The following is a 24,262-nucleotide window of genomic DNA, read 5'->3' as shown; positions in this document are numbered from 1 at the left end:
ACTGGGAATTTGGTATTGAATAAAACAAGTGATACGTAAAATACTGTCAACCAGAGTAAATAACGATCGAAAACCAAATAGGATGTGCCCATTTCCGAGGGTTCCATGGAGGCAACAGCAACCTCCTGGATCCCTGGGTGTGTGCAGTCAGTCCCAGTCAGTCAGTGGAGTCCGTTGACGGGGGCAGAAAGCACCAGCAACATCGCAACGTGCGTCCAGCTGTGCCTGTCATTTATCACCTTATCTGGAAACTTCTCCTTTTGCACCAACTAGCGGGTCAAAAATGGGAAACTACCCGAGTTAGTTCTCGAAGAGGACCTCAATTCAGGGACGGACTGCCCAAAAGTGCCAGGTTAGTTAGCTCTCCGCGGCGCCTCGTCCCGAGTTATTCGCAGCCACGGCGCTTATTTCATGTCAGAGCGAAAACACGTTAAAATGTTGCCAATGCCACATTTGCACATCGGCCTGCTCGTCCGACTTCTGCAGCCTGCTTGCGATCTTGTGCTGTGCCATCGTTTGGACTAGCAAGCTAGCCAGCTAACATTAGCAAGTGAAGTTAGCTTGGAGGGGCGCGTGCATGAGTTTGACTGATGCTCCACTTAAGCTGTCATGCTTCCAGGTTCTGTTGGAATCTTTTGTTATGTTGTGTTCGTCATAGACCTTAGCAGGATAGGCGCGTGTATGTGTAATCGAGATGGTGAGAGACTTTCCACAGCTTTCCTGTTTTGTTTTTTTTAGGCTCATCCAGTGAGTCAGTCACATCCCTCACATCCAGGAAGGTGATCCAGGAGCCCCCGGTGGAGATGCAGACCTTCCTAAAAGGCCGAAGAGTCGGCTACTGGCTCAGTGAGAAGAAGATGAAGAAGCTGAATTTTCACGCTTTTGCAGATCTCTGCAGGTATGTGGCAACATATTTAGTACACGTCATTTGCATGAGCAGCGGAAGCTCTAAAGTCCAGCACAAACCATTCTGTGATGCTGGTTGATTTCCAAAATAATTCTTTTGAAAACAGAAATGGCTTTTTGTGTTTTGCACACCTGCTGTTGAGAGTCCCTGGTTTTGAATCTCAGCTCAGTGACATTTGACATTTCTATCTGTCAAATAAGTGGAGAAATAACGCTTGACAAGCACAAAAATGGATAAAAACATTTCATTTGAACTCAAGATAAAAGATGTCCAACAATTGCAACAGAGTTGTTGCGACCGTGACATTTTTATGCAAGTCGGAACGTGCCAGAATTTATATCACATGTATGCTTTCCATTCTAAAAGCGACACTATTTACACTTGAGGTCATTTTTCAATCTCGATTGAATCATCATTGAATCATTATTCTTCATGTATGCCTCTTGTTAGACCAGAATTTTTTTTTTTTTTTGCGATTTGCATGAATGCACAGAGTGAATACCAGAGTCGAGCTCTTGGTTGGCAAAGGTATTTCATATGTCTTGAGTAGAAGCTTGTTGAGACATGGAATTCAGAGCAAGACATTTGTGTGAGTGTGTGTGTATTGAATGTGTCAAGTTGCTCAAGGCACACAAACCTAAAGATGAACGTCATTATTTTGAAGCAATTACAATCCAAGTATTAAAAGGGATGTTGTTGAAGTTATAGCACAATACGCTGATAATAATTACATGATAGGAAACAGTCTGGGGGTGTTATTACTTTCATTCTTTAAAGAAAATTAATTGATGATTTTGCCTAATGTTCTGTAAAATCCTCACCGCTGGCATTGATAGTAACCAAAATATAGACGACTGTCTGGGCATGTTTTTGCGGCTCATTTTTTTTGCCCCCAAATAAAAACTGTGATATCCATCATTACGTTTTGTCACGTTAAATGTTCCGTCTTAGCTAGTTTGCTGTCTAAGGAAGAATATCATGATTCTCCATTTGACTGTCTAATTTTTTTTTTCATTCATAAATTGAATTTGAAAACAACTTGTGTTCGTGGCTTTGGGCCCGACACGGGAGGCTGTGACAAATGTTTTACCTTGTTGTCTATCTTATCCATCATCAACACTGTAAAAAGTTATGTAAGTTGTCAGAAGTAGGATATGATTTTCTCGAGCACTTGCAACCTTTGAGATAGTATGATATGTCTTTTGGATTGGGAACATGCTGCCGTGAACTTTTAGCCTTAGGTTGGTTGCAAAATATTAAAAAAAAAAAAAAAAAAAAAGAAGAATGCAAATCAGTGGTTAAATTAGGTCGACGGCTCAGTCGAGTGTGTGAAGTGTCAAGAGGGTTATAATGACCCGATTGAGCTGGCACAGATTACCACACTGTAATCCTCAAAACATTTTTAATCTCTTTTACACTCCCAAGCAACCTTTCTAGAATTTGGACCCAAACCTGAACCCACGAGTAGTTTATCGTGGAAGGTGAAGACAAGGAAAGACAAACACAAAAAAACACCGGCTTTAGATTTTTTTTTTTTACTCGTCACTTACAGTAGTTCTCCTTTGGCCGATATTTCCTCTGTCACTGCTTGAGAAATGAAAAGTCATCCTCAAGAGGAAGGAAAAGATGGAAGTCAGACTCTCACATGTCAACACGGGCCGCTTTTTGTCTTATCAGGAGCTCGGCATTACATTTCTTGAGAGGTTAACTTTAACGATAACAGGAGGGCAAAATTTCTCAATGCTTTCCTAAAAATATATACATATATTTCACCAGAATATAAATATTGCAGGAGTGCTTTGTCCCTGTTGATGTTGTAGCATGCACCTGAGACCGGGACCGCTTCCTCGCCTGTGTGGACAAAAGAATCCTGAGAGTTAGACGCGCTCGCTCAGCAGTGCTTTCAAGCCACTTAGGCTCATGACGGTGTCCTTGTGTGTGTGTGTGTGCGTGCGTGACAATTTGAAATCCTCCCCACCCTGCTCATAACTAGCTTGTAAAATAGCTGATCCATTAAGGACAGACAACCTGCCTACACATTTCATAATGCAAAAATCCAATTGCCCATTCCTCTGGAGACCAAACACATTAGTCAGCAGATAACTGCCGTTTTAGCACACGGCCAATGTTAATTTATCATCCACTCTGATAAAAAAAAAACAGTTCTGTTGCAACATTTTTTATTGGCAACATGGTGTTAAACTCTGACCGCAACCTGATTTCGATGAGATTTGTTAATTTTTCAATTGGACGTCCGACACAATCTGTTCCGGAAGGAAACATTGTAACAGGAGAATTAATCAGTTTCAGGGTCAAGGTTTAAGTAACATATTAACATAAGTCTAGAAATATGTTCAGATATTTTGATAAAACCTAAAAACAATAAAAAACGACGTGTTCATTGGACTAAAGGCCTTCCGGTCAAAAAAAAAAAAAAAAAAAAAAGCTTTGTTGCTATACAAACGCTCATTATTTTTTATTGCGCTCTTTCAAATAGCTAACACGTCACAAAAAAATTCCAAAATACACAACACATGCGGACAGAAAAAACAATTCTCACAGGTGTGTATTCTGTAAAAAAAAAAAAAAAATATTGTAGCTAAGCTACGTCTGTGTGTATTTTACTGCAACCAGAACGAGCAGACATTGCCTGATGATTCATCACGATTCTTTTAATTCTATTGAAGTACATTGTTTTCTTAGAGTGTTTTATCGAATAAAAAAAATTCCATCTCATTGTTGGGCAAACACAAAGTAGCCACTAAAATAGGAGCCCAAGTCACTAAATTGTATTTCGATGGTAGAAGAGAATTTGTGCGGATACATTGAATTATTGTAACAAACTCTTTTCGTTATCACGTCTCCGTTTACTCCAGGTCACTGACACCCACTGAACTTTGTAACCCGTCATGTTGCGTCAGGCAGCAGGCTCGTCTTAATGTACGATAAAAGCAAAACAGAAAGACTTAATGGACACATGATACCACCTCTAACAGTAAAATCTTGTGATTCCCTTTTTTTGTGACGCCAGGCCAGCTCGGTTCTGTCGCTCACGTCCGTAGACGACCTCCATATTTAAGACTCCATCGACGAGCGCATTCGCCGAGCATGAAACAAGACAGCAGCTGCGGTATTAAATGTCCACATTGTTTTGTAGCGGCGAATAGCCGAGCTGCTGGTGTCATGGGGATGGAACCTCAAAAACAACGAGGATGGACAAGCATTTTTTTGGTTGTTGTCCTTGGTAGAAATTACTGTGCAGTTTTTTGTTTGTTTTCTGCCTGCCTCAAGCCAAACACTGTCTTTTGTTGCAGACTTTGAATTATTAGTACTGCAGCTGGCTAAATGATCTTGGTGTTTCCAACTGTTCATTTTTTTTTACACAGTATCAATGTGACCAGTCTGGTGGAATGAAAGGCTGTTATTGTAAGAATTTTTCTCGTACAAGGAGTCAGCTGGTTGCTAAGTGACCAATTTTTAATTTAAAGTATGTCTGATAAGTTAAATGTTCTCAGGCTCTGAGGTGTGTGTGTGTGTGTGTGTGTGTGTGTGTGTGTGTGTGTGTGTGTGTGTGTGTGTGTGTGTGTGTGTGTGTGTGTGTGTGTGTGTGTGTGTGTGTGTGTGTGTGTGTGTGTGTGTGTGTGTGTGTGTGTGTGTGTGTGTGTGTGTGTGTGTGTGTGTGTGTGTGTGTGTTGCAATGAATGGTCCTTCTCTCTCTCTCGCTCTCTCTCATTATAATTATTCTGTGATGTCATTCGCATTTAATGCATCCTGTCGTGGTCATCATGAAGTTTGTTAATATGTAAGAAATAGTAAGCAATGTTTTACGCACATACTTGACAAGAATCCATTAGACGTATACTAAAGTGAATTGTAATAACCAGGGGTAACTTCAAAATTGGACTGGACAATGAATTAACTTTTCATTCTCTACGCGCCCTGACTAAATTTTCGAATGTCATATATTGTCACGTTACTATGACCACATTATTGCCTGTTGCTTTTTTTTCCCCGCCATTAATACTTTGTCTCGCTTCTTTTTCAGGAAAAGAGGGATAGAAGTAATCCAGGTAAGTGAATTTTTTATTTATTTTTTTAAATGCAGACTAAGTGTACAGTTTTTTTGTTTTTTTTTGTGCTCCAGCAAATCGTAATTTGCATCGAGGGTTTTATTTTTCCTTCACTGCTGCTACAGCATCCTCCAGTAATTGTTCAACTTTGATTTTTGTCGTACAAGGCAGCCATAAATACAAGTGAACAAAACATTTCCCTCTGCAAGTACACGCTGCACTTTCAGTCGTCTAGTAACTATTCAATACAAAGTCCTGGGAGCTCAGTGCTAAAAAAAAATGCTTGTCAGGAAGATGGAAGAGAAATTGATCCAAGCTTTTCTCTCAGGCAGAGTATCCCGGTGCGGCACTCCTCTCCTATACATTTTGCAATGATTTTTTTTTTTTTTCTCTCTCCCTCGTGCTACACCGTCGATTGTAGAACACCCAGTTCGAAAGCGGTCATGGGAATAATCCCAAAGTAAGCATGCTTTGCCTCCCACCGTGTTTTCAGCTATTCCGAGGCTCACAGCAGCTCAACCCAGCCAGTCACTTACAACGGACGGCCAGCCCTCCGCACCTCAAAGAGCATCGACGTAATATCTGAAGCGACGCTGTCGATGCTAATTAAACAAACTCGTCACCCATTGCCGCCGGTGTTTGTACTAGCTGTCCTGCACCCAATTCCAGTCTGAGCCTTGCATATCACAAGGGAAGATAATGACAGCCCTTGTAATGCCTCAGCCCTGTTACACAAGTCTGTGTACAAAGCTGACGTCTCCTATTTCCCTGCTGAATGATCTGCTCTACAATCCATCAACTGTGTGGGTTTTTTTTTTTAATCAATGCGGAATTTTCTTCGTCAGTGATAGGCAAAATATTGATAGTGATCATCATAAATATCTGTGTTAAATAAAAACACCGTCGAAGTCTAAAGTAGAATAAATAAGTTTATTTACGCAACCTTGCCCCAGGAGTCACACTGACTAATGGCACTGATAAGAAATCAACCGTGTATATTTTTGGATGAATTAAATGGATTTTTGGGAAGAAAAAGAAAAAAAAAAATACTGCCATGGGCTTGCAACTAGACTGAGGTCAACTGAGGAGAAAAAAAAAACATTCCGATGCATGATATAATTCATTTGCTAATTTCAAAAATGTTGATTAATGTCAAGTAGAGCAAGATTTTTTTGAATTTGGTTCAGCTGCAAATGATCCGCATTGGCAAGGTATAATATAAATGCGTGTCAACCACACCCTCAGCATACATACGTGATGTTTACACTCACGACATGCATACAGCGGAATCCCGACATGTATATGCTTGTATTAATAATGTGGAAACAATCATCTGGCCATTTTTTTTTCTTCTTTCAACCCTTAGGACAGAATTTTCTAATTTGCATGTGTGAAAATTTTGCTTTATCACAGTTGTCACAGCTGAAAACAGAGATTTCTTTTTTTTTTTTCTTATATATATATATATATATATATATATATATATATATATATATATATATATATATATAAGAAAAAAAAAATTATATAATTATTTCTTCAGGCTTTTTTTTTTTTCACATCTACTATTGAATTATAACACTCCCTCATCGCTTGCTCCTCTAATTTTTCACCAGCTCATCAATACCGACCCCTGTGCCTCGAGCTCACAAGGGCCCATTCTTTTTGGAATCTGTGCATTAGCCCGTCTGTATCTCGGCGCTGATGAGATTAACGCACCGCCCTTTTAAAAAAAAAAAAAAAACTGATATTCTCTAAAACACAGCCGGTCGCAGTAAATCAATTCCGTTTGACTGCGCTGTCCAAGGACATTTATCGAGTTACTCGTTTTATTATACAGGGAACACAATAGAGTAGTTGGCTAAATTTCTTTCACAGACTGTCAATATTTAATATTGTCATTTCTTAATCAGTGGACATTTTTAATGAGCGATGCGAGTAAACCTTCCCAAATAATATATTTGGAATTGAGCTGCCAAATGTTTTTCTTTAGCATGAGCTTCCTCATATTGTATGTTGAGCCTCCCTGACACTTATGTTCTCTGCCACCCTTAATGCATCATTCATCACCAGCTGAACTTTGCTTCAAAACAAAGGCGATGCCAGGTGACATCAAACCGGGAAAGCAACTTGACAGAGAACAATCACTTCAGCCCGTCGGCGGTTGGACTAATTGCCATTGACTTTGGTTTTGTTGTTTTTAGGTCAACAAACACAAAACAATAAATCTGTTCTTTCTCCCCATACCGGCGTCATAGAGCCAAGGTTTTTAGTTACGTTTTTTCTTTTTTGGTTGAGCAAGGTTAACTCGTTTCCTCTTACGACCTCTGTCCCCAGTGTTTGTGTAAAATCTTTTATTTCCCATGAGCGTAGGCCGGCCCCGGTACGGAGTTTCATCAAAGCTGAAAATATATTAGCCCTGACCTAGCCTCTCCCCTCAGGATCCGGCGGGGTTTTTTTTTGTTCCGTCCATCACTAACCATGGCTCTCTCGGTCCCGGAGGGTTCGGCAGAGTTGACATTTCTGCTTTTAGCTTTTAGCAGCACATCAATGACTTTACCGCTGGCATTTGGGTGGGAGCTCCAAAGCAGGCTCATTCTCTCCGTGCACAGGATGAGTTTCATTCTCTTCCTCTTTGCCAGGAGATTGTTTTTCTTTTGCTCCTTGTTTATTCGTTTTTTGTTTTTTTTTGAAGACTTGACCTCGACTTGACACCAATACTAATATCATGGCAGAAAACAGCATGGCTCATGGGACCATTGTGGCAGCTGCTCATGTTTTATTCCTAGGTGGGAGTTTATCCACAGGTGACAGCATTACAAGTATTGACTTAAACATCACGAATCTATTCGTGTCATGGTCTACATGTCTCATACGTTTGCCATGTGCCTCGCCCACTGCAAATAATCCGCTCACTAAAATATCCATAAACCATTTTGGGATTTTTTTTTTTTTTTTTTTTTTTTTTTTTTATAATTGTTCTCGCTGTTAGGTAGTAAAATGTCGTATTGGTTTCTATTGACGTGTTGCTTGAAATCGTGCGTCACCAGTGTACAGTTATGTAAAAAATCTGTACTTCGCAAGATTTCGTGGCGGAGTGACGCCAATCAAAGGAACCATCATTACATCATACCCAAAGCAGCAGGTTGTTGTTTTTTTTCTTCTTTGTTTTATAGCAGTTTGCTTGGGAATGTTATTTCCCCCTGCATTTGCTTAACCTTTTACAAAACGAGACCAAGCTATTCTGGGCTATGTTTGTGGAAAAGACAATAATGCTCCTTTTTTTTGCCTCAGCATGGGATTGACCTGGCCCAAAACAGATTGTAACTGTATTTCCATCGACCAAAGATCCTCGTCAAGAAAATTCTTTCTTGCTGTGGTGTTGTCATTTCAGGATGCATGGAAAGTATGACAAAAAAAAAAAACCCACACATACTCATGCTAGCTTATGCTGCTTACAATACTGCAATGTTATGCTCCATAGTCTCCACTTTGCTGCATCGGTCCGTTTTCTTGGTCTGTCTCAGTGTGCCTTATTGTTTTTTATTAGCCACTGTAATTACGCACTAGAGCAACATCGCGTTGTAAATTCTCTAATCTAGTTGAACTGGTAACTACTGTTGGATTTTACTTTCTCCAGGAAGTGCTTGAAGGAAATTCTGAAGAAAAAAAAATCAAGGGATGTTTTATAGATTCACACCTTGGTGAAGGAAGAAGGGTGCTATAATAATGAATGTATCACCTCTCATAATCATTAACTTCGATAGTGTTCCTCTGAATGTAGCCCGCCCTTGACTAACCGAAACCACGTAGCGTTTTACAAGTCCGCATTGATGGCCCCCGCTGTGACTAAGGTATATAATACCAGGCAGGTTTGCATACTGTAGCTTCTGCACTCTGACCTTGGTAGGATTATTTGCACAGGTGTTTCAATATTTTATTTGATTTTGCATGCGTGACCTCTTCAGTAAAAAGTTAAGATGTATGAATTTTTTTTTTTTTTTGTCCATTCAAGGATTCAATCTGCTTTTAAATGCGGTATGTTGACCAAAGTTGAATACATTTTATCAGTCAGTCCGATATTTTGTCTTGGTGTTTTTTTTTTATTTAACACAAGGCCAAGGTCTGTGTGGAGGTTTTCAGAACATGTTTATCAAAAAGTACACTTTTCACTCGTCCTTGCACATTGGAATCTACTCACTCATTCTGCATGACTACTCCAGCTTCAACTCCCTAATTCAGAAAACTACCCACTGGCACAATTGTATGTAGAGATTTTCTATTTACAAACTGTGTAAGCCGTTTCCTAAATTTTGAACAAAAGTAAATCTGCATTGTATCACTTTTGACCATATCGTGTAAAACCACAAATGAGTCAAATGTCTACCCCTTGTTTGAACCCAAAGCCAGATGTACCATTTTCTCCCCAGTTGGACCTCAGCCAACCTCTGGAAGAGCAGGGTCCCCTGGACGTCATCATCCACAAACTGACGGACCTCATCCTGGAGGCCGACCAGAACGATTCTCAGGCCGTGCTGCTGGTGCAAAGAGTGCAGGTATTGCTCACTGGCACTCCACCAAATCACAATGACAAAACATCGACACCCTCATTTTAACCGATGACGGCTTCGGATCACTCCTCGATACTCTTCTTGTTCTTCCCAGAGGGAGACAATCCTCTCACATGGATAGTAGGTCACTGCACCAAGTGGTACGCTGTAGTCCTAAAAAAAAAAAAAAAAAGTGTTTATTTAGCTGGTTGATGTTAAAATGACTTGTCGTTGAATCTCTTTCGATCTTTATGTGAAAGGCCTAAAAGGCAAAGCATGGCTTTTTTTTTTTTTTTACGCCTCTCCTATCATCTGAACGTGTTTCTTCCTCAGGGACGAAAAAATAATCCGGGGATTGTCCTTATCAATGTGTTCCACTAAACTCCCGAAAGATTTGTATGGCTTTATTTTTGGCAAGCAACGCGTTGGACTTACATAATGGGCTTTCATCGGCAACCGCCATTCCCATCTGGGTAAATCCTAAAGATGAATCCTTCACATCTACAAAAAGACACGCGTGCGTTGGGGGCATGTTTAATTTTAGGCAGGCGCGCGTGTGACGGCGCCGCTGCTCTTTTTTTTTTTTCTTCTTCTTCTTCAAAGACCTATAATGTGAAGAGGCAGCCTGTTTGTTGAATGCACACGTCAGCCAGCTCCAGCTGACAGCGTTTGTGTGTGTCAGAAAAAGAAATTTGCCGGCAAGGTTGGCGGAGAAATCCACCGAGGCGAGATGGAAGCGGAGATGCGGCGCTGTTACGTAACACAGGCAACCCCGCGCTGGCCCGACTGTCGGCCGTGCAGGGATGCTGTGATATAATCCACACAGACCGACCGGCTGGCACGCATCTCATTATCTGTCAAGTGAGGCATGCAGACCCTCGAACGGAATGTCAGTGTTTAGATGACCTCCCCGAAACGCGCCTTTTCTGTGCTTTCCACGTGAGCCGCAAACATTTGACTTGTAAAGGTCACAAGCCAATCCAAGTCCCAGTCATCAATCCATCTTTTTGTGTGTCTTCAGGACTACATCGATGCCCACCCCGAGACCATCGTCCTGGACCCCCTGCCGGCTATCAGGACTCTGCTGGACCGTTGCAAGTCTTACCAGCTCATCCACAGGATAGAAAGCTGTATGCAAGGTGAGAGAAATTCACCCGACTTCACAAAGCCCAGCGAGCAAGTTCTGTCTTTGCTCTCCCCTTTCCGCCATTGACACTCGGCTAACGTATGATCGCAGCGTCAGCGTTTGCTTGAAATATCCTTCTGGTCGTTTCCGCGCAGATGTTTAATTCCAAGGCTCACGCCATAACTCCCGCGTCCCTCCTAAAGACGGCATCTTTCTATTTCCTGCCTGTTTTGTCACAGACAGATCGGAACCTGTCTCCCTTCGTCTCTTTGTTGTCGAACGCAATCAAGTCATCAACGGGCCTGTGACGATACGGGTGCATTCCCTACCCACTCGTACTGTAAACACACCTGTGACTCATGCATATTTCCTGTTGCGCCATACATGGCGAGCCAGGACCTTTTTTTTTTTTTTTTTATGGTGAGGTTGCCAGGATGCGGTGATTAGAGATGTTTCACGGCGGTAGTTTCCTAAAATAGAATCTCAACAAGACGTCTTTTTCTCCAAACACACACGTTGGATGTTACGTAACGAGGAATCGCTGTCCCCCTCTGTGTATTTGGTTTGAAAAGGAAGATAGCCCCCCCCCCCCACACACACACACACACACACACACACACACACACACACACACACACACACTACTCGGCTTGGGTGGTGTTGGCCCTGCATGCCAAACCCCCTTGACAACTGTGGTTTGCTTTCGACACAAACACTGAGAGAAAGACATCATTTGACACCACACCATCAGCAAGCCTGTGAGGAAAACACAATGCGATGGCGTCACGTTGTATTTTATCTCCACATCAACGTTTGTTTTCTTTTTAATGAAGACTGACTAAAACGATACTTTACATTCACAACCTTGTTAAGTGATGTGATTATTTTCAAATCCAATGTTTGCTTCAAGAAAAATCAAAGACAATAATATTAAAAACAAGTTTGGGTATTTTCTTTATTTCCCCAACACCAAACAAGCTTTGAATAAACAGTGTATGATCCTTTTTGAACTCCCAAAGCCACTTAAAAAAAAAAAAAAAAAAAAAAAAGGCCCGACAAGTAGATTTGAATTAATCGATCGTCGATTCCTTGCTCAGCCTTACTTCCTCGTCCTTATCAGGAGGGAGCACAAGGTCCCGAAGCAGCTCGTGCTTGGAAAAGGCCAGAGAGCCGTGACTCAGAAATAGTTTTCAATAGCAGGATGCACTTGAAGTGGTTTTTTTTCTGGAAAATGAAGCTCTTTTGGATACCTTGCTTGCAATTATTCTCATTCATCTCAGAGATTTGAATTAATTGCAAGTGGATTTTTTATTTTTGTTTCATCAATTCATCATAAAATGGCCTCAGGCACACAGCATCCAGATGGTGCGTTCGATTTAAGTGCAAGAATTAGTCGAGGGAAAAGCTAGCACATTAGCAATAATAGACTAGCGTCTCCTAGTATTGTGTTCCGTTTTGGAATCTACGCTTTCCTTTTGTATAGTTATCCCTCGTTTTCATAGCTCGGGACTGTTTTTACTGACAGAAACCGTCGTCAAGTCAACAGCTTTTTCAAAGCTATCCGGATAAAAGGCTCGGATTTGTTCACGGGAATAGATCGTCTCGAGGTTCCTGCACCTTGGGCGTTGAATCTGTGCACGGCTCAACATAGCAGTTGTCCTGTTTATGCGGGAGATTAATAATTAATCATAGTTTCAGCATGAGAAAGACAAACAGGACACTCACTCCTAGCATGCGCCATATTACTGGAAGCAAAAGCCACAAGGCGACGTCTTTGTCATAATGCTTTGTGAGGAGTGGATGCTGATAAACAATCCAGAAATCTCCAAAATGATACATGAATCTAATAGGTGGATGAACTCTTCTTGGAGATAACACAATGCCTGGCCATGTATGGACTTCTCTTTTCAAATATTGCAAATGCAGCTGTCGTATGGGAGAATGTCATGGTTTGTGGGAAACAAGCTCGAAATAGCAACGGGGAAAAGACTGGCTTCATGTGACTTGAAAGTCTTCTCCAAAGGTGCTAGTTTGAAACAAGATGGCAAATGTTGCATGTTGGAAAAAAGAATTTTCATTCAAGCTAAACTGGGTTTTGCCCGTCATACTCGCATTTTCCTGATGAGGTGCTGGTGATTGATGGATCACTCAAGGTCTAATTCAAGGTTCTTGGCGAGAGTAAACATTTTAACAGTTGAAAAAATGAGGACAATCCATTCTGGGACGCCATTTTTCACACGGGAAATAATTCAGTCAAACTGTCGCAATCAGAAAATGTCATTAACTTTACAAGTAATCTTTTGAGTCATATTTTGCGACCCTTGACTAAAAATACGGACAAAAATATTGTAAGATCATCAGTGTTGAACTTTCAAAAAATACAGTAAACAATTATTATTATTTATTGATACAATTATTTCATATTTTCATGTATTATCTATCCACGTGTGTTGCTTCACCGCTTGTGTTAAAGGGTTCAAACTACCACAACAGCCCGTCTATGGCGTTTCGCGTGATGTTAGCATTAAGCTAGAGGACCAAGTAAAAACAGGCCTTTGTTTTCTGCTGTTATTGGCAGTTGGAAAACTGCGTTGGAATTCTACGTTGTCCAACTTTTGGGGTGATTATCGAGCCTCTGACATGATGATCAAGTACGGGACCCGAACAGAAACCAATGGAAACGGTCGGTGACGTTTCAAAAGGAATCCTATCATAAACGTCATTCTGGGCTCCGCTCAGTCTGACGCCAGCTCGCAGTGTTTAGACCAGAGGGTGTCAAACTCTTTTTTTTTTTTTGGCGCGAGCCGCATTGTAGTCACAGCTTCTTTCGGAGGGCCATTATAAATGTATGAGCACCTCATATTATATACAGTCAAAGCTACAAAACAAACTGACAAATAACTCCTTTTCCAATCAGATGAGTAAAAACTGGTCAAATATTTAAAAAAAAAAACAGATATTATTAAAAGTGAAGACAATATGCAATTCTAGTAATGCCACACGGATTTGATGCACAATTTGTCTTCGCGGGCCACATAAAATGATGTGGCGGGCCGTATCTGGCCCCCGGGCCTTGGGTTTGACACGGGGTTTCATCAGAGCCCCGGATTGATAACGCACGTCATCTTCCTCACCTCCAAACTAGTCATCATCACAATTTTTACAGCGCAAAGCCCTTCCCTCATTATTCTACATCTGCTCTTTACGTCTTGTAACATTTTTCATTTGATTCCTAGAGCTGACATTGCTCATTAGTATTCGGCAAGCCGGAGATGTAAAAGGCAACGTGGGTTTTTTTTTTCCCTCGAAAAGACATTAAACCTGCTAGAATAACACCGTGAGTGGGACAAGACGGATGAGACGAGCGATCGGGTGACCCTGTACACTTCCTGCTTGCAAAAGGCAGTATGGGATCCGACTCAGCTGCACAAATCTCACTTTACTGGCACATATGAATCGGAATTTGACTTGTTCCTGTCACTGCCCCCTCTTTAAGTCTTCATTCCTTTTACAAGGAACAAAATCACTGCTGAGGCCCATTTACAATCCTGTAACAGTGTAATGTGATTTTTATCCTGATTCTTCAAAGTATTTTCTTTTGAAATGCTCAAGTCTCTCCATTGTTTATTTTTTTTTCTATTATCGTTTCCTTAGACGAGAGGATTTGCTCACCTCCGTTCATGGTGCTCAACAGCGAGTGCAGCCCGGATGTGCTGGAGCAGATCAGGAATTGCGGACTCACATTCCCCTTCAGTAAGTCCTCCCAGCCCCATCGACACCTATTATGAAATCATCTTTCTCTGAATATACGTGTCCGGTTTCTATGTTGTGATCATTTGACACATTTCTCCAATTTTCATTTGCTTGCCAGTTTGCAAAACTCGAGTGGCCCATGGAACCAACTCCCATGAGGTAAGCGGCCCCCTGCCGAATCACCAAGGCACATATATTACCATAAAAAAAAATCAAAAAGGCAAGATACACAGATTATTTAAATCGCTTCTGCCATCTAGTGGAATGCCATTTAATTGTGTCTATGTTGGTGGCAGAAATAGATGAAGCCAAAAAAAGTTATTTGTCGAAAATATATGTTGAATCTTAACACTTAAGTTGTCCTAAATCAATCTTTCAAAAGTCTTGACAAATGTTTAAGTAGGTCCTTGTGACCTCCTGCCCCCAGATGGCTATTATCTTCAGCGAGGATGACCTGAAGGACGTGAAACCCCCTTGCGTCATCCAGAATTTCATCAACCACAATGCCGTGCTCTACAAGGTATTTGTGGTTGGAGACTCCTACACAGTGGTGGAGAGACCCTCCCTCAAGAATTTCCCCGCCGGGCCTGCAGGTAAGCAAATCAGGAAGATGTTCCCCCCCCCCTTAAATGACCAATAAAAGATCTTGTAAAATGCCTTTATAGCCCCTTGAGGAAGGCTTTTAAGAAGAATTGACTTTCCTCCAAAAGGCTCAAATAGTCCAACATGTTCTAAATTCCCCAATGGTACAGTGTTGGTTTATAAACAGTCTAGATAAACTCAGCCAGCCTCTTCTGGGACCAAAAAAAACTAACAGTGCAGAAAGGACAGTTGGGAGCCCTTAGACAGGAGCGTTTCTCAAAAGTTGGAATTTGTCGCCGCCTACTGTTTACAATGAACAATTACAGTGCCGGTTGGTATATATATATATTTATATGTCTGACTCGCTTTTTCTTTGTTGTTTTCAGACAGGAAAGCTATTTTCTTCAACAGCCACAATGTTTCCAAGCCAGAGTCGTCCTCAGACTTGACCTCGGTATGACTCAGACTTCTCAAAAATCGATCTATTCTATAAATATCGATTTTCATTGACCGGGTGTGGGTCTGTTTGTGCTTTTAGAGGGAGAACGTGGAGGGTGTGTCTCAGCCTCCCAGCGACGACGTCATCCGAGAACTGTCCAGGCGCTTGCGGCAGGCGCTGGGCGTGTCCCTGTTCGGCATCGACGTCATCATCAATAACCAAACTGGCCAGCACGCCGTCATCGACGTCAACGCCTTCCCTGGTATCTGCACGTCATCCCTTTTTTTTTTTTTAACCTCTCATTCAAAATCTGTTCCTTACCGAGTTACAATTCTATAACATTGAATTATTTAACATCCGACAAGGTTACGAGGGCGTCCCCGAGTTCTTCAACGAGCTGCTCAACCACATCAGCAGCGTGCTCCAGAGCCACGTCGGCACATCCGAGCCATCTCCCGCCGGCGGCGAGCCGCCCAAAGGTCTGAGCCCCGCTGCCGCCGCCTCCCCCCCGTGGATGGTGGAAGGCGACGCGGGACTTAAGGGCGCCCGTCACCAACGACTGGGCTGCAGCTCGCCCATGTCGCCCAACTTTCAACAGCACTGCGTGTCCACCATAGCCACAAAGGCTTCCTCCCAGTGACTCTGCAAGAACACACAACGGTGACAATAACAATGATTACTAAATCATAATAATTCAAATGATAATATCTCTAATCACAATCTTTTCCAGTGTAGTCCTTGCAAATGATGGTGATTGAGTGTAAAGCTTTTTCCCTTTCTCTCTCTCTCTCTCTCTCTCTCTCTCTCTCTGCCTTTAATTTTATTTTATTTTATTTTCCAATGGGACTTTTGTCAGTACTGTAATGTGAACCTTTTGGGAAGTCATTTGCTGCAGTGACGCCCGGCTCGGCATTTTCAGACTGAGGAAAGATGTGCCACTCGATGTGCAATGTGTGCGTGTGTGTGTGTGTGTGTGTGTGTGTGTGTGTGTGTGTGTGTGTGTGTGTGTGTGTGTGTGTGTGTGTGTGTGTGTGTGTGTGTGTGTGTGTGTGTGTGTGTGTGTGTTGTGTTCAACACCACTGACTCCTCTATAAGGGGAGGGAGCGTGCATTTGAACTAAAAAAAAAAAAATAAGCTGTTGACTTTCTGAGTGCCATCAAATTTTTAGACTTGAGTTGAACAGCTGAGATCTCAAAATGACCAAGTGAGTGCAAGAAGACATTCCGCTTTGTTTGTTCTTTCTTTTGTTTGCTTTTGTTTCACAAATTGAACTCCCAAGATTCCATGATGAGATTCGTCACATCATTTCATAGAGTCAATTGTCTATTTTTTTTTTTTTTTTTTCCTTTTATGCTCACTGCCTTCCGAGCGTAATTTATTCCACTGATTGTTTTAGATCAAATATGCCGTCAACACTTTAAAGGAGATGATTAAATAACTAACATTGATTAATGGGGCAGTTTTCTTGATTGGACCCCCCCCCCCCACAGACAACTTTTTAAACATACAGCTGAATGTGAATCCACTTAGTCAGCTGTGAATGTTTAAATAGCATATGTGGGATGTGATTTTTTTTTCTTTTAAAATGTATTAAATGGGATTTTATGGGAAATCGTTTTATATGAATGACAGCATGTGAACAAATATATTTACTAGAAGAAAAGATTTTTTCTTAAAAAAAAAAAAAAAGTAAAAGACAAATTGGAAAACAAAGGTGTTAAAAGGGATAGATGTGTGCAAAACAGCCCAAATCTGGAAATTTGTCTTCCTCTAAGTCTGCTTCCTGCACACCTCAACTCTTCTTCCTCATTCATAGAGTTGCATTTGGCAATGGAATTAAGTCTGCCCTTTTTCCACGGGTCAGATGGGAATAAGTATTAAGCAGGAAATTGATGGATGTCATATGACCCTTAGAGCCCCCCCCCCCCTGCTGTAAAGTCACATCATCTCACCAGCACTCAACACACTTGACCTTCATTATAACCTTGAAGGAGGCAGGCTTAGAGGAAGCCTACATGTTCTGTTTTGTCACACTTGTACATGACCAAAAAAAAAAAAAAAGTAAATCCTACCTGTGGTCACGTGTAGCCCTCGTGTGATCATGATCATCAAGCTGGCTTTCCACTTTCAAAATGTTTACTCCTTGGGTGTCGTGTATATACGCCTAAGCTTGCTTCCATACAGTGCGTTGTCATGGAAAGGAATCCATCATTTGTTTTTTAATCAGTCAACTCACCGAGATGAAATAAATGAGTGGAAATTTCTCTGGCTTATATTTCTAAATCATGCTGTTAATAGTGTGTGAATCTTAATCCAATTTTCCACCCATGAATTGAAAACCAAGCCACCAGATATTTATTGGCCCCTTACTTGACAAATGCCACAATTCAACATAATGCTCGGCTAGAACACGAAACGATTTACTTCATAAAAATTAAATATTTTTCCATATTCCTCTGTACATGTAAAAAATAAAACGGAATAAAGCTTTCTAACATACAAAAAAACACGTAGATATTTACAAGAGGGTGAAGAAGTTAATGCTAAAGTGTTTGTTGATGATGAGATCCCGGGTTGGCCAAGAGGGTCAGGATGGCAGAGAGGCATTGCAGCTTCTCCTTGATGTGCTTGGGAAGCTTGACGTTCTCTTTGTACCTGCGATCAGCAGATGCTTTTTAGTTTCACGTAGTCTGAGTCAAACTATTCACCCGTTAAACGTGTTGGTGAAGTAGTGAAATGACCTGGTGATGCGTCCTTCCGGAGAGGTGTAGTTGATGCAGGAATCACTAGCCTGGACCAACAGCTGAGAGCCATCATTGAACTGCACCCACACTTCTCCGCTCGTCAGCTGAGAAGATAGTATTTGGATAAACATCTCCGGATGCGGAGTTTATTTGAACAAGTTGGGGGGGGGGGTCGCCAATTACCTGTGAGGCCCAGCCCACATTGGGCACAAAAATGGACTTGACCACTTTGCCTGTGTACTGAAGGTTGTCCTGACACACTGGAGAGATATTTTGACTCAGACTGGCTGAGGTGAAGTCCGAGCCATCGTAGGAGATCATCTAAACAAAAGTTTTTTTTCCTTTAAAGACTTTTTTTTTTTCTTTGAGCGGTTGTCTCGACATATTGCTGGAGACTTACCGACGGAGTGATTGTTGGAGGTTGGGGAGGTGAAACGTGAGCAGGAGGAGCATGCTGGGAAGGAAGTGATGTTGTCAGCGGAGATTCAGGGATGACGGGCCTCCTAAAATGGATCAAGGTTAATTAAAAAAAAAAAAAGATACATTATATTGCGACTCATTAGATTGTCTTTGTTTGAATATTTACCTTCCAATGATGATGGGGAAGAAGGGACCTTTTTGTGAGAGTCTCTCCTCCCCCGCAATGGCAGCTTCCAGAGACAGACACAAGTGGTGGCCTTCATCCGCTAACTTGGCATACACCCGGCTCTCGGCGCTCAGGTCCAACTCGCTCTTCACCGTGTACGACTTGCCGCTCGTCTCCACCACGTGTAGCAGCCCAGACGTCTTGTGACTCTTTGCCCCTGCAAAAAAAAAAAAAAAAAAGGGTCAGGGATTCACGGTCAACTCACTTTCCGGCAAAAAAAAAAAAAAAAAAGATGTCGGAAATAAATCGGAGAGCCTCACCGTCATAGAAGCAGACCTCCAGGTCAGCGTTGGGGGAGTTCTCCATCAACATGACCTTTGCGTGCTTGGTGTAGAGGGTCACTTTGGGGGTCTTGGATTTGACCAGCTGCACAAACTTGGAGGCGTACTGATATTTTTTCCAGTATTTTTCTGAAAACACGAAAACACGACAAAGGGATTGTGATGAAATAACAGTGTGTTTTTGGTTTAACATGTCCTTACAGTACATTCTCACCTGGAAGATCTTCATATTTGTAAATGAAGACCTCCTTTGGGGGAGCAGACGGGGAGTCCAGGACAGGAAAGCCTTTACCACCAATGGGTTGGTATATTGTCACCTACGAGAAAGAACATAACACCAAACTTGAATGTGACACCAGAAGATATTTTTGGGATTGCTGTAATTTCTCAAGTATTGCAGGTTTGACTGCTGTACCAATGTCTACCAGTAGAGGGTGCTAATCGACTGTGAAATGCTCATTTGGAGTTTGATTCCTGTTCCATAATTGACCAATAGTTTGTGATATGAAGAGCTCACCTTTGAACCGTCTGAGGAAATCCGAATGACTTCCTTGACACTCTCCTGTCCATTTTGGCACTTTAAAAGCTCCATGCAGACCTCGCCCGTATCCAGGATGCTCACCTGTGAAGAGGACGAGCTTCCTGTCGGTGAGTCAACTTAAGTACGAAGGCATCATGACGTCCGACGGCACTTACAACAGTATTTTTGGTTTTCTGTCTGATGGGCTTGAGCCTGGCGGTACAAAGAGGCGGGACGAGTTCTCTCAACGTCTTCTTCTCGTCAACGCTGGTTTTGGCCGAGAGCAACTGTGAGGAGGCGGAGGACGAGCAGTGAGGAGTCTGGAGGTGGGTTCCGGGTATATTCTCTCTCTGGTACACGTCCACGTCCGAGGGGTGGGGGCGCTGCGGGGCGCGATGGGGGTCGGCGGACCGGTTCACGGGCTTTTCCGTCCACGAGCCGTGTCCTCTGTCGCTGTGCAAACTGACGCTGCTGCTGTGAGTGCTTCTGTCAATGGCACATCCTGAGAATGGAAAGACAACATTTGGCAAGATCTTCTTGAGCCACTGCTTTAAATTCTGTTTGGAGTATTTAAAGCTACTGTTTCTATATGCCCGTCTATTATGCTGCAGATTACAAAGGTGAGCACAGACAAGTTTGGATCTAGCAAAGGGCGATGAGGGAAAAACATGAGCAGGCTTAGCTGGTGTCTAGAAAGAAGACTCAGAGCCAAGCAGAAGATAAACAAAAAATAAGAAGAAAAACTGTTGAAATTGTATGACATTCAAGTAGCAATGGATTATTATCCCCCCCAAAAAATCCTGCCATCTATCAATGTAGCAAATCTATCCATCCTTCCAGTTGGTACGCTGTTTTGAAAGAAAGAAAAGATTACCATCGTTGTTGAGCCACTTCGTAACTCCCTCCATGTCCTGATACTGAAGGCTTGGTGGATGTGCCGTCTGTGGGGAGAACAAGTACGCTGGGCTAGAAACCAAAAAAGAAAAAAAGAGTCAAATTAATAAACAGTGCTTATAGTCAATGAGACTTTCGATGAATGCTTACTTTGCAAACTGCTTGACGGGAGGTGAAGGGATGTGTTCCGGGGATGGATGAGGAGTGGACGACAAAGGGAAGAGCGCTCTTCCAATAGCTGTCAGTGATTCTTCTGAGTGACACCGGCTCTGCTCGGCCTGATCGGGCCCTTGGTGCGGTCTGGAGGAGCCGAAGCGATCTGTGGAGTGGGCTCGACGTTGGTAGTGGGGGTGGAGGTGCTCACTCCCTCCTCCGTGAGGCAGCCTGCCCCTGCCTTCGTTGGGGAACCTGTCCAGTGACTGCTGCTGCTGCTGCCGCCACTGGTCTTTGTCCTCAAAGCAAACCCGACTAGGCTGGAACGGAAAACCTTGCACGGCCGCCAAGCGGTTGGGCAGCGCTGAGCTGATGACGTGCCTCGTCCTCTTCTGGAGGCGGCGGCCGCTGCTGTCCGACGTGGAGGATGTGCAGCCGGTGGAGATGGTGGCGATACCGCTGTCCATAGAGTCATCGTCACCTGGGGACAGATTTTGTCTTCTGGTTCTGCCCAACGGTTTCTGGGTCATAAAAGGGTGGTCCAGCACCGTGGACAGGCTGGGTCGGTAGTCGGGATTCCTTTGCAGAAGCTGATGGATCAGATCCTGGGCCTCCGGTGAAATGTGGCCGGGCATTTTGTAATCCCCGAGTACCACCTTGGAGAGCGTGTGGTTGATGGTGGCCGTGTCAAACGGGGGGCGGCCCACGAGGAAAGCGTAGAACATGCAGCCCAGGGACCAGACGTCGGATTCCAGGCCGTGAGCGCTCCGTGTGGCCACCTCGGGGGAGATGTAGTTGGGCGTCCCGCACATGGTGAAGTGCTTCTCGTTGGGGAGTTTGAGCTGGGTGGCCAGGCCGAAGTCCGCGATCTTAATGTTCATGTTATCGGTAAGCAGCAGGTTGGACAAGGTCAGATCCCGATGCAAGATGCCGTGGGTGTGCAAGTAGAGGATTCCTTTCACTATTTGATCCATGAAGTGTCTCGCTGTGGATGGGCAGCCATAAAAATAAATCAGATGATTGTTCTTGGACCAACGTATTCTCCAAATATGAATGTTTGGTTTCAAATGAAAACTTCTGACCTTCATCCTCAGAAAATGGCCCCTTGCGCTCTTTCAGGTAGCGGCCCATCTCTCCATTATGGCACATCTCCAACACCAGGTATACATAGTTGCTGTCTTCAAAATAATTGTAAAGCTGTAAAACAAACGGGAGGTGCAGTTGAGGTTTGAATAAGTCAAGATAAAATAGTTATCACAGCAAATGAAAACTGAGAGATTAAAATGATGCTTTTAGAACTTCTACTTCAAACATGGTGTAACTTATGAAAGCTAAAACATCATGTCATGTTTTTCTTTTTCATGATGCAACGCTGAGTGTTTCCACAAGTCAAAACAAAAACACAATGAAAAAAAAGCCAACTGTCAAAAAGAAGACAATACTGGTTAGGTATTTAACAATCCAGAAGGAAGTCTTTGTTGCGTAACCATGGCAACACTAACAAAACACAAAAGTGTATGTTTACCTCAAGTATGGAAGGGTGCTTTAACCGGCAGTGAATCTCGACCTCGTTTGTCACACGTTGGACCATCCTGGCTTTGTGCATTATTTTTTTGTCAATCTGCAAACAAAGATAGAAGCCAAAAATGACTACCTAACAGAAATATGCAAATTCTGAACAGTCAATCCCGTTATGTGTAAAATGAAACACCGACATACGGTGGTAAGCCATGATTGTACCTCAACCGCCTTTGTTGACAGCTGTGTGGGCGTAGGTTCTTGTCGGCTAGACTTTTCTTTCTAGCTAACGCTAATAACGTGTCATTAACCAGGTCTCATTCTTACCATTTTGATAGCAACCTCCAGACCCGTCTTGAGAGATTTTGCCCGGTAAACACAGGCAAAGGAGCCTTTACCCAGGAGGGTGAGGACTTCAAAGTCCTGAATAGAAAACAATACATAGTATTATTTAAAGCACAGAAAACACAAACATACAATTTATAAAGCTGTCTGATGAATTGACAACAAACACTTCAAATGTCAAATATAGGATTCAACCCTGAACTTCAGAAATGTGAAATCACTACACAAAGCACAAATTATAAACACATTAGAAAACCAATAGCTCTCTGGTAACTACTGATCTTACTAGAAATAGCATTTGATCCAAATTAGACCAAAAAGCCTGATACCTCAATTTTAAGTTCCGGAGTAAAACACAATGTTTCGTCTTCATCTTCACTAGAGTTGTGGAAGTCATTGAGTACCCTGGGGTACATGCTTCCTCCGCGGGTGTCACATGCAGGATGCGACGCGATGAGAATGCGACACTTGCCCAGACGCCAACACTTGAAGGCCCACCACCGACACAAACGCTTAACGGCCGTACAAGCCAAGAACATCTGACGCCATCAGATGGCCAACCACAACCTGCAATTATCCCGGTGCGCTTCCCGCGAACCACCTGGAGCAAGCCGTCTCCAAGCAGCGGCGAGTGGGTGTCAACACAGCAACACACGCACGCCACGCTATGATAATCATGATAATAATAACAATAATATATCATTCTATTTTGTCCCAAATGGTATTATATTCAATCCAATTGTTTTTAAGGCGTAAGAACAATAATGAACATGTTTTATTGTTGTTATTGTTTTATTGCCATTGGCAGTACACCCCCCCCCCCCCCCCCAAAAAAAAAAATTATGTACAAATAGAAGCATCAGTGTTTGCCATTTTGTTCAACCTATCAAATCATAAAAGTGCTGCAAAATTTGGGCTGTATTAGGCATAAAAAATATGTAGTTAGTATTTAACTACAACGAAATATACACGATTTATATTAATGACTAAGAGCATGCTTTTATCTAAAAATAATATTAATAAAATACATATCAATACGGTAATAAGTAAAAATTGACTAATAGTGAGGAGAACTAATCAAACTAACAAAAGCATGCGAATTTGGATTAGAAACGGCAGACAGGTAGGGGTATGCAAACTCCAAACTAACAAGCAGAACTTGTCTACAAAGTAAATTCAGTAGTTGTAATATCAGTATAAGCACATTATGTAATCGTAGAATGCAAATTCAGTAGTCGTAATATCAGTGTAAGCACATATGTAATCGTAGAATGCATCTTTAAACTCAGTAAGCAACAACACAGCATTTCGGCGAGCGTATGAACTGCCTTTGCTAGCCATAGCAAGCTAACCTAAACACGACACTTACCTCAATTCGATCGCCGATCGAAACGCTCATCGTACGTGTTTTTGTCGTTATAAATGCATATAAAATTGTTTTGAAGTAATCCTTTCATTGATATCCGCCCAAGCGGTTCTCAAAGGGCAAACGCGTCGTGTTGTTGTAATTCCCTCCAAAACGGAGCCTTCTCCATTTTTGAAAATCTGCGCTCTTTCGCCAGCGCGCCTACGTCAGTTACGTCATCAAAAAAAAAGAAGAAAAAAAAAAAAAGCAACGCTTGACTCCGCCTCTTAAGCGACTCATGGGAAACAAGACGGGGAGAAATACTTTTAAAACCTTATAATAGGGCTGTAATAAATGTCAAATACATCTTGTTTTTTCTTTATAACATA

At 42.3% G+C, this 24,262-nt stretch overlaps 2 protein-coding genes across 4 annotated transcripts; one reads left to right on the top strand and one right to left on the bottom strand.

Moving 5' to 3' along the window:
* The first annotated feature begins 137 nt into the window (after positions 1-137).
* On the top strand, positions 138-17,690 carry LOC147045402 (inositol-tetrakisphosphate 1-kinase-like). Of its 2 annotated transcripts, XM_085932500.1 has the most exons (11): positions 138-352; positions 739-898; positions 4,953-4,977; positions 9,408-9,533; positions 10,549-10,666; positions 14,308-14,406; positions 14,525-14,565; positions 14,834-14,999; positions 15,375-15,442; positions 15,527-15,689; positions 15,793-17,690. In XM_085932500.1, exons 2-11 carry the CDS (start codon positions 804-806, stop codon positions 16,065-16,067), a joined length of 1,176 nt encoding a protein of 391 aa, XP_085788626.1. In that variant the 5' UTR covers positions 138-352; positions 739-803; the 3' UTR covers positions 16,068-17,690. The 2 variants fall into 2 exon arrangements, with proteins under 2 accessions (XP_085788626.1, XP_085788628.1); XM_085932502.1 differs by lacking the exons at positions 138-352; positions 739-898; positions 4,953-4,977 and adding an exon at positions 7,978-8,383.
* On the bottom strand, positions 17,537-23,963 carry plk4 (polo-like kinase 4 (Drosophila)). Of its 2 annotated transcripts, none has more exons than XM_085932497.1 (15): positions 23,898-23,963; positions 22,511-22,606; positions 22,191-22,286; positions 21,748-21,862; positions 20,663-21,650; positions 20,493-20,584; positions 19,795-20,120; positions 19,616-19,720; positions 19,313-19,415; positions 19,078-19,227; positions 18,758-18,974; positions 18,572-18,674; positions 18,355-18,492; positions 18,169-18,275; positions 17,537-18,082 (listed from the first exon to the last, which is right to left on the bottom strand). In XM_085932497.1, the coding sequence occupies exons 1-15, from the start codon at positions 23,925-23,927 to the stop codon at positions 17,971-17,973; spliced, it is 2,778 nt and encodes a 925-aa protein (XP_085788623.1). In that variant the 5' UTR covers positions 23,928-23,963; the 3' UTR covers positions 17,537-17,970. The 2 variants fall into 2 exon arrangements, with proteins under 2 accessions (XP_085788623.1, XP_085788622.1); XM_085932496.1 differs by lacking the exon at positions 23,898-23,963 and adding an exon at positions 22,858-23,028.
* Between the last annotated feature and the right edge of the window lie 299 nt (positions 23,964-24,262).

The sequence above is a fragment of the Syngnathus leptorhynchus genome, chromosome 15 (assembly GCF_054491065.1).
Source record: "Syngnathus leptorhynchus isolate UIUO chromosome 15, UIUO_Slep, whole genome shotgun sequence".
NCBI lineage: Eukaryota > Metazoa > Chordata > Actinopteri > Syngnathiformes > Syngnathidae > Syngnathus > Syngnathus leptorhynchus.
This window is presented reverse-complemented; position numbering and strand designations above follow the sequence as displayed.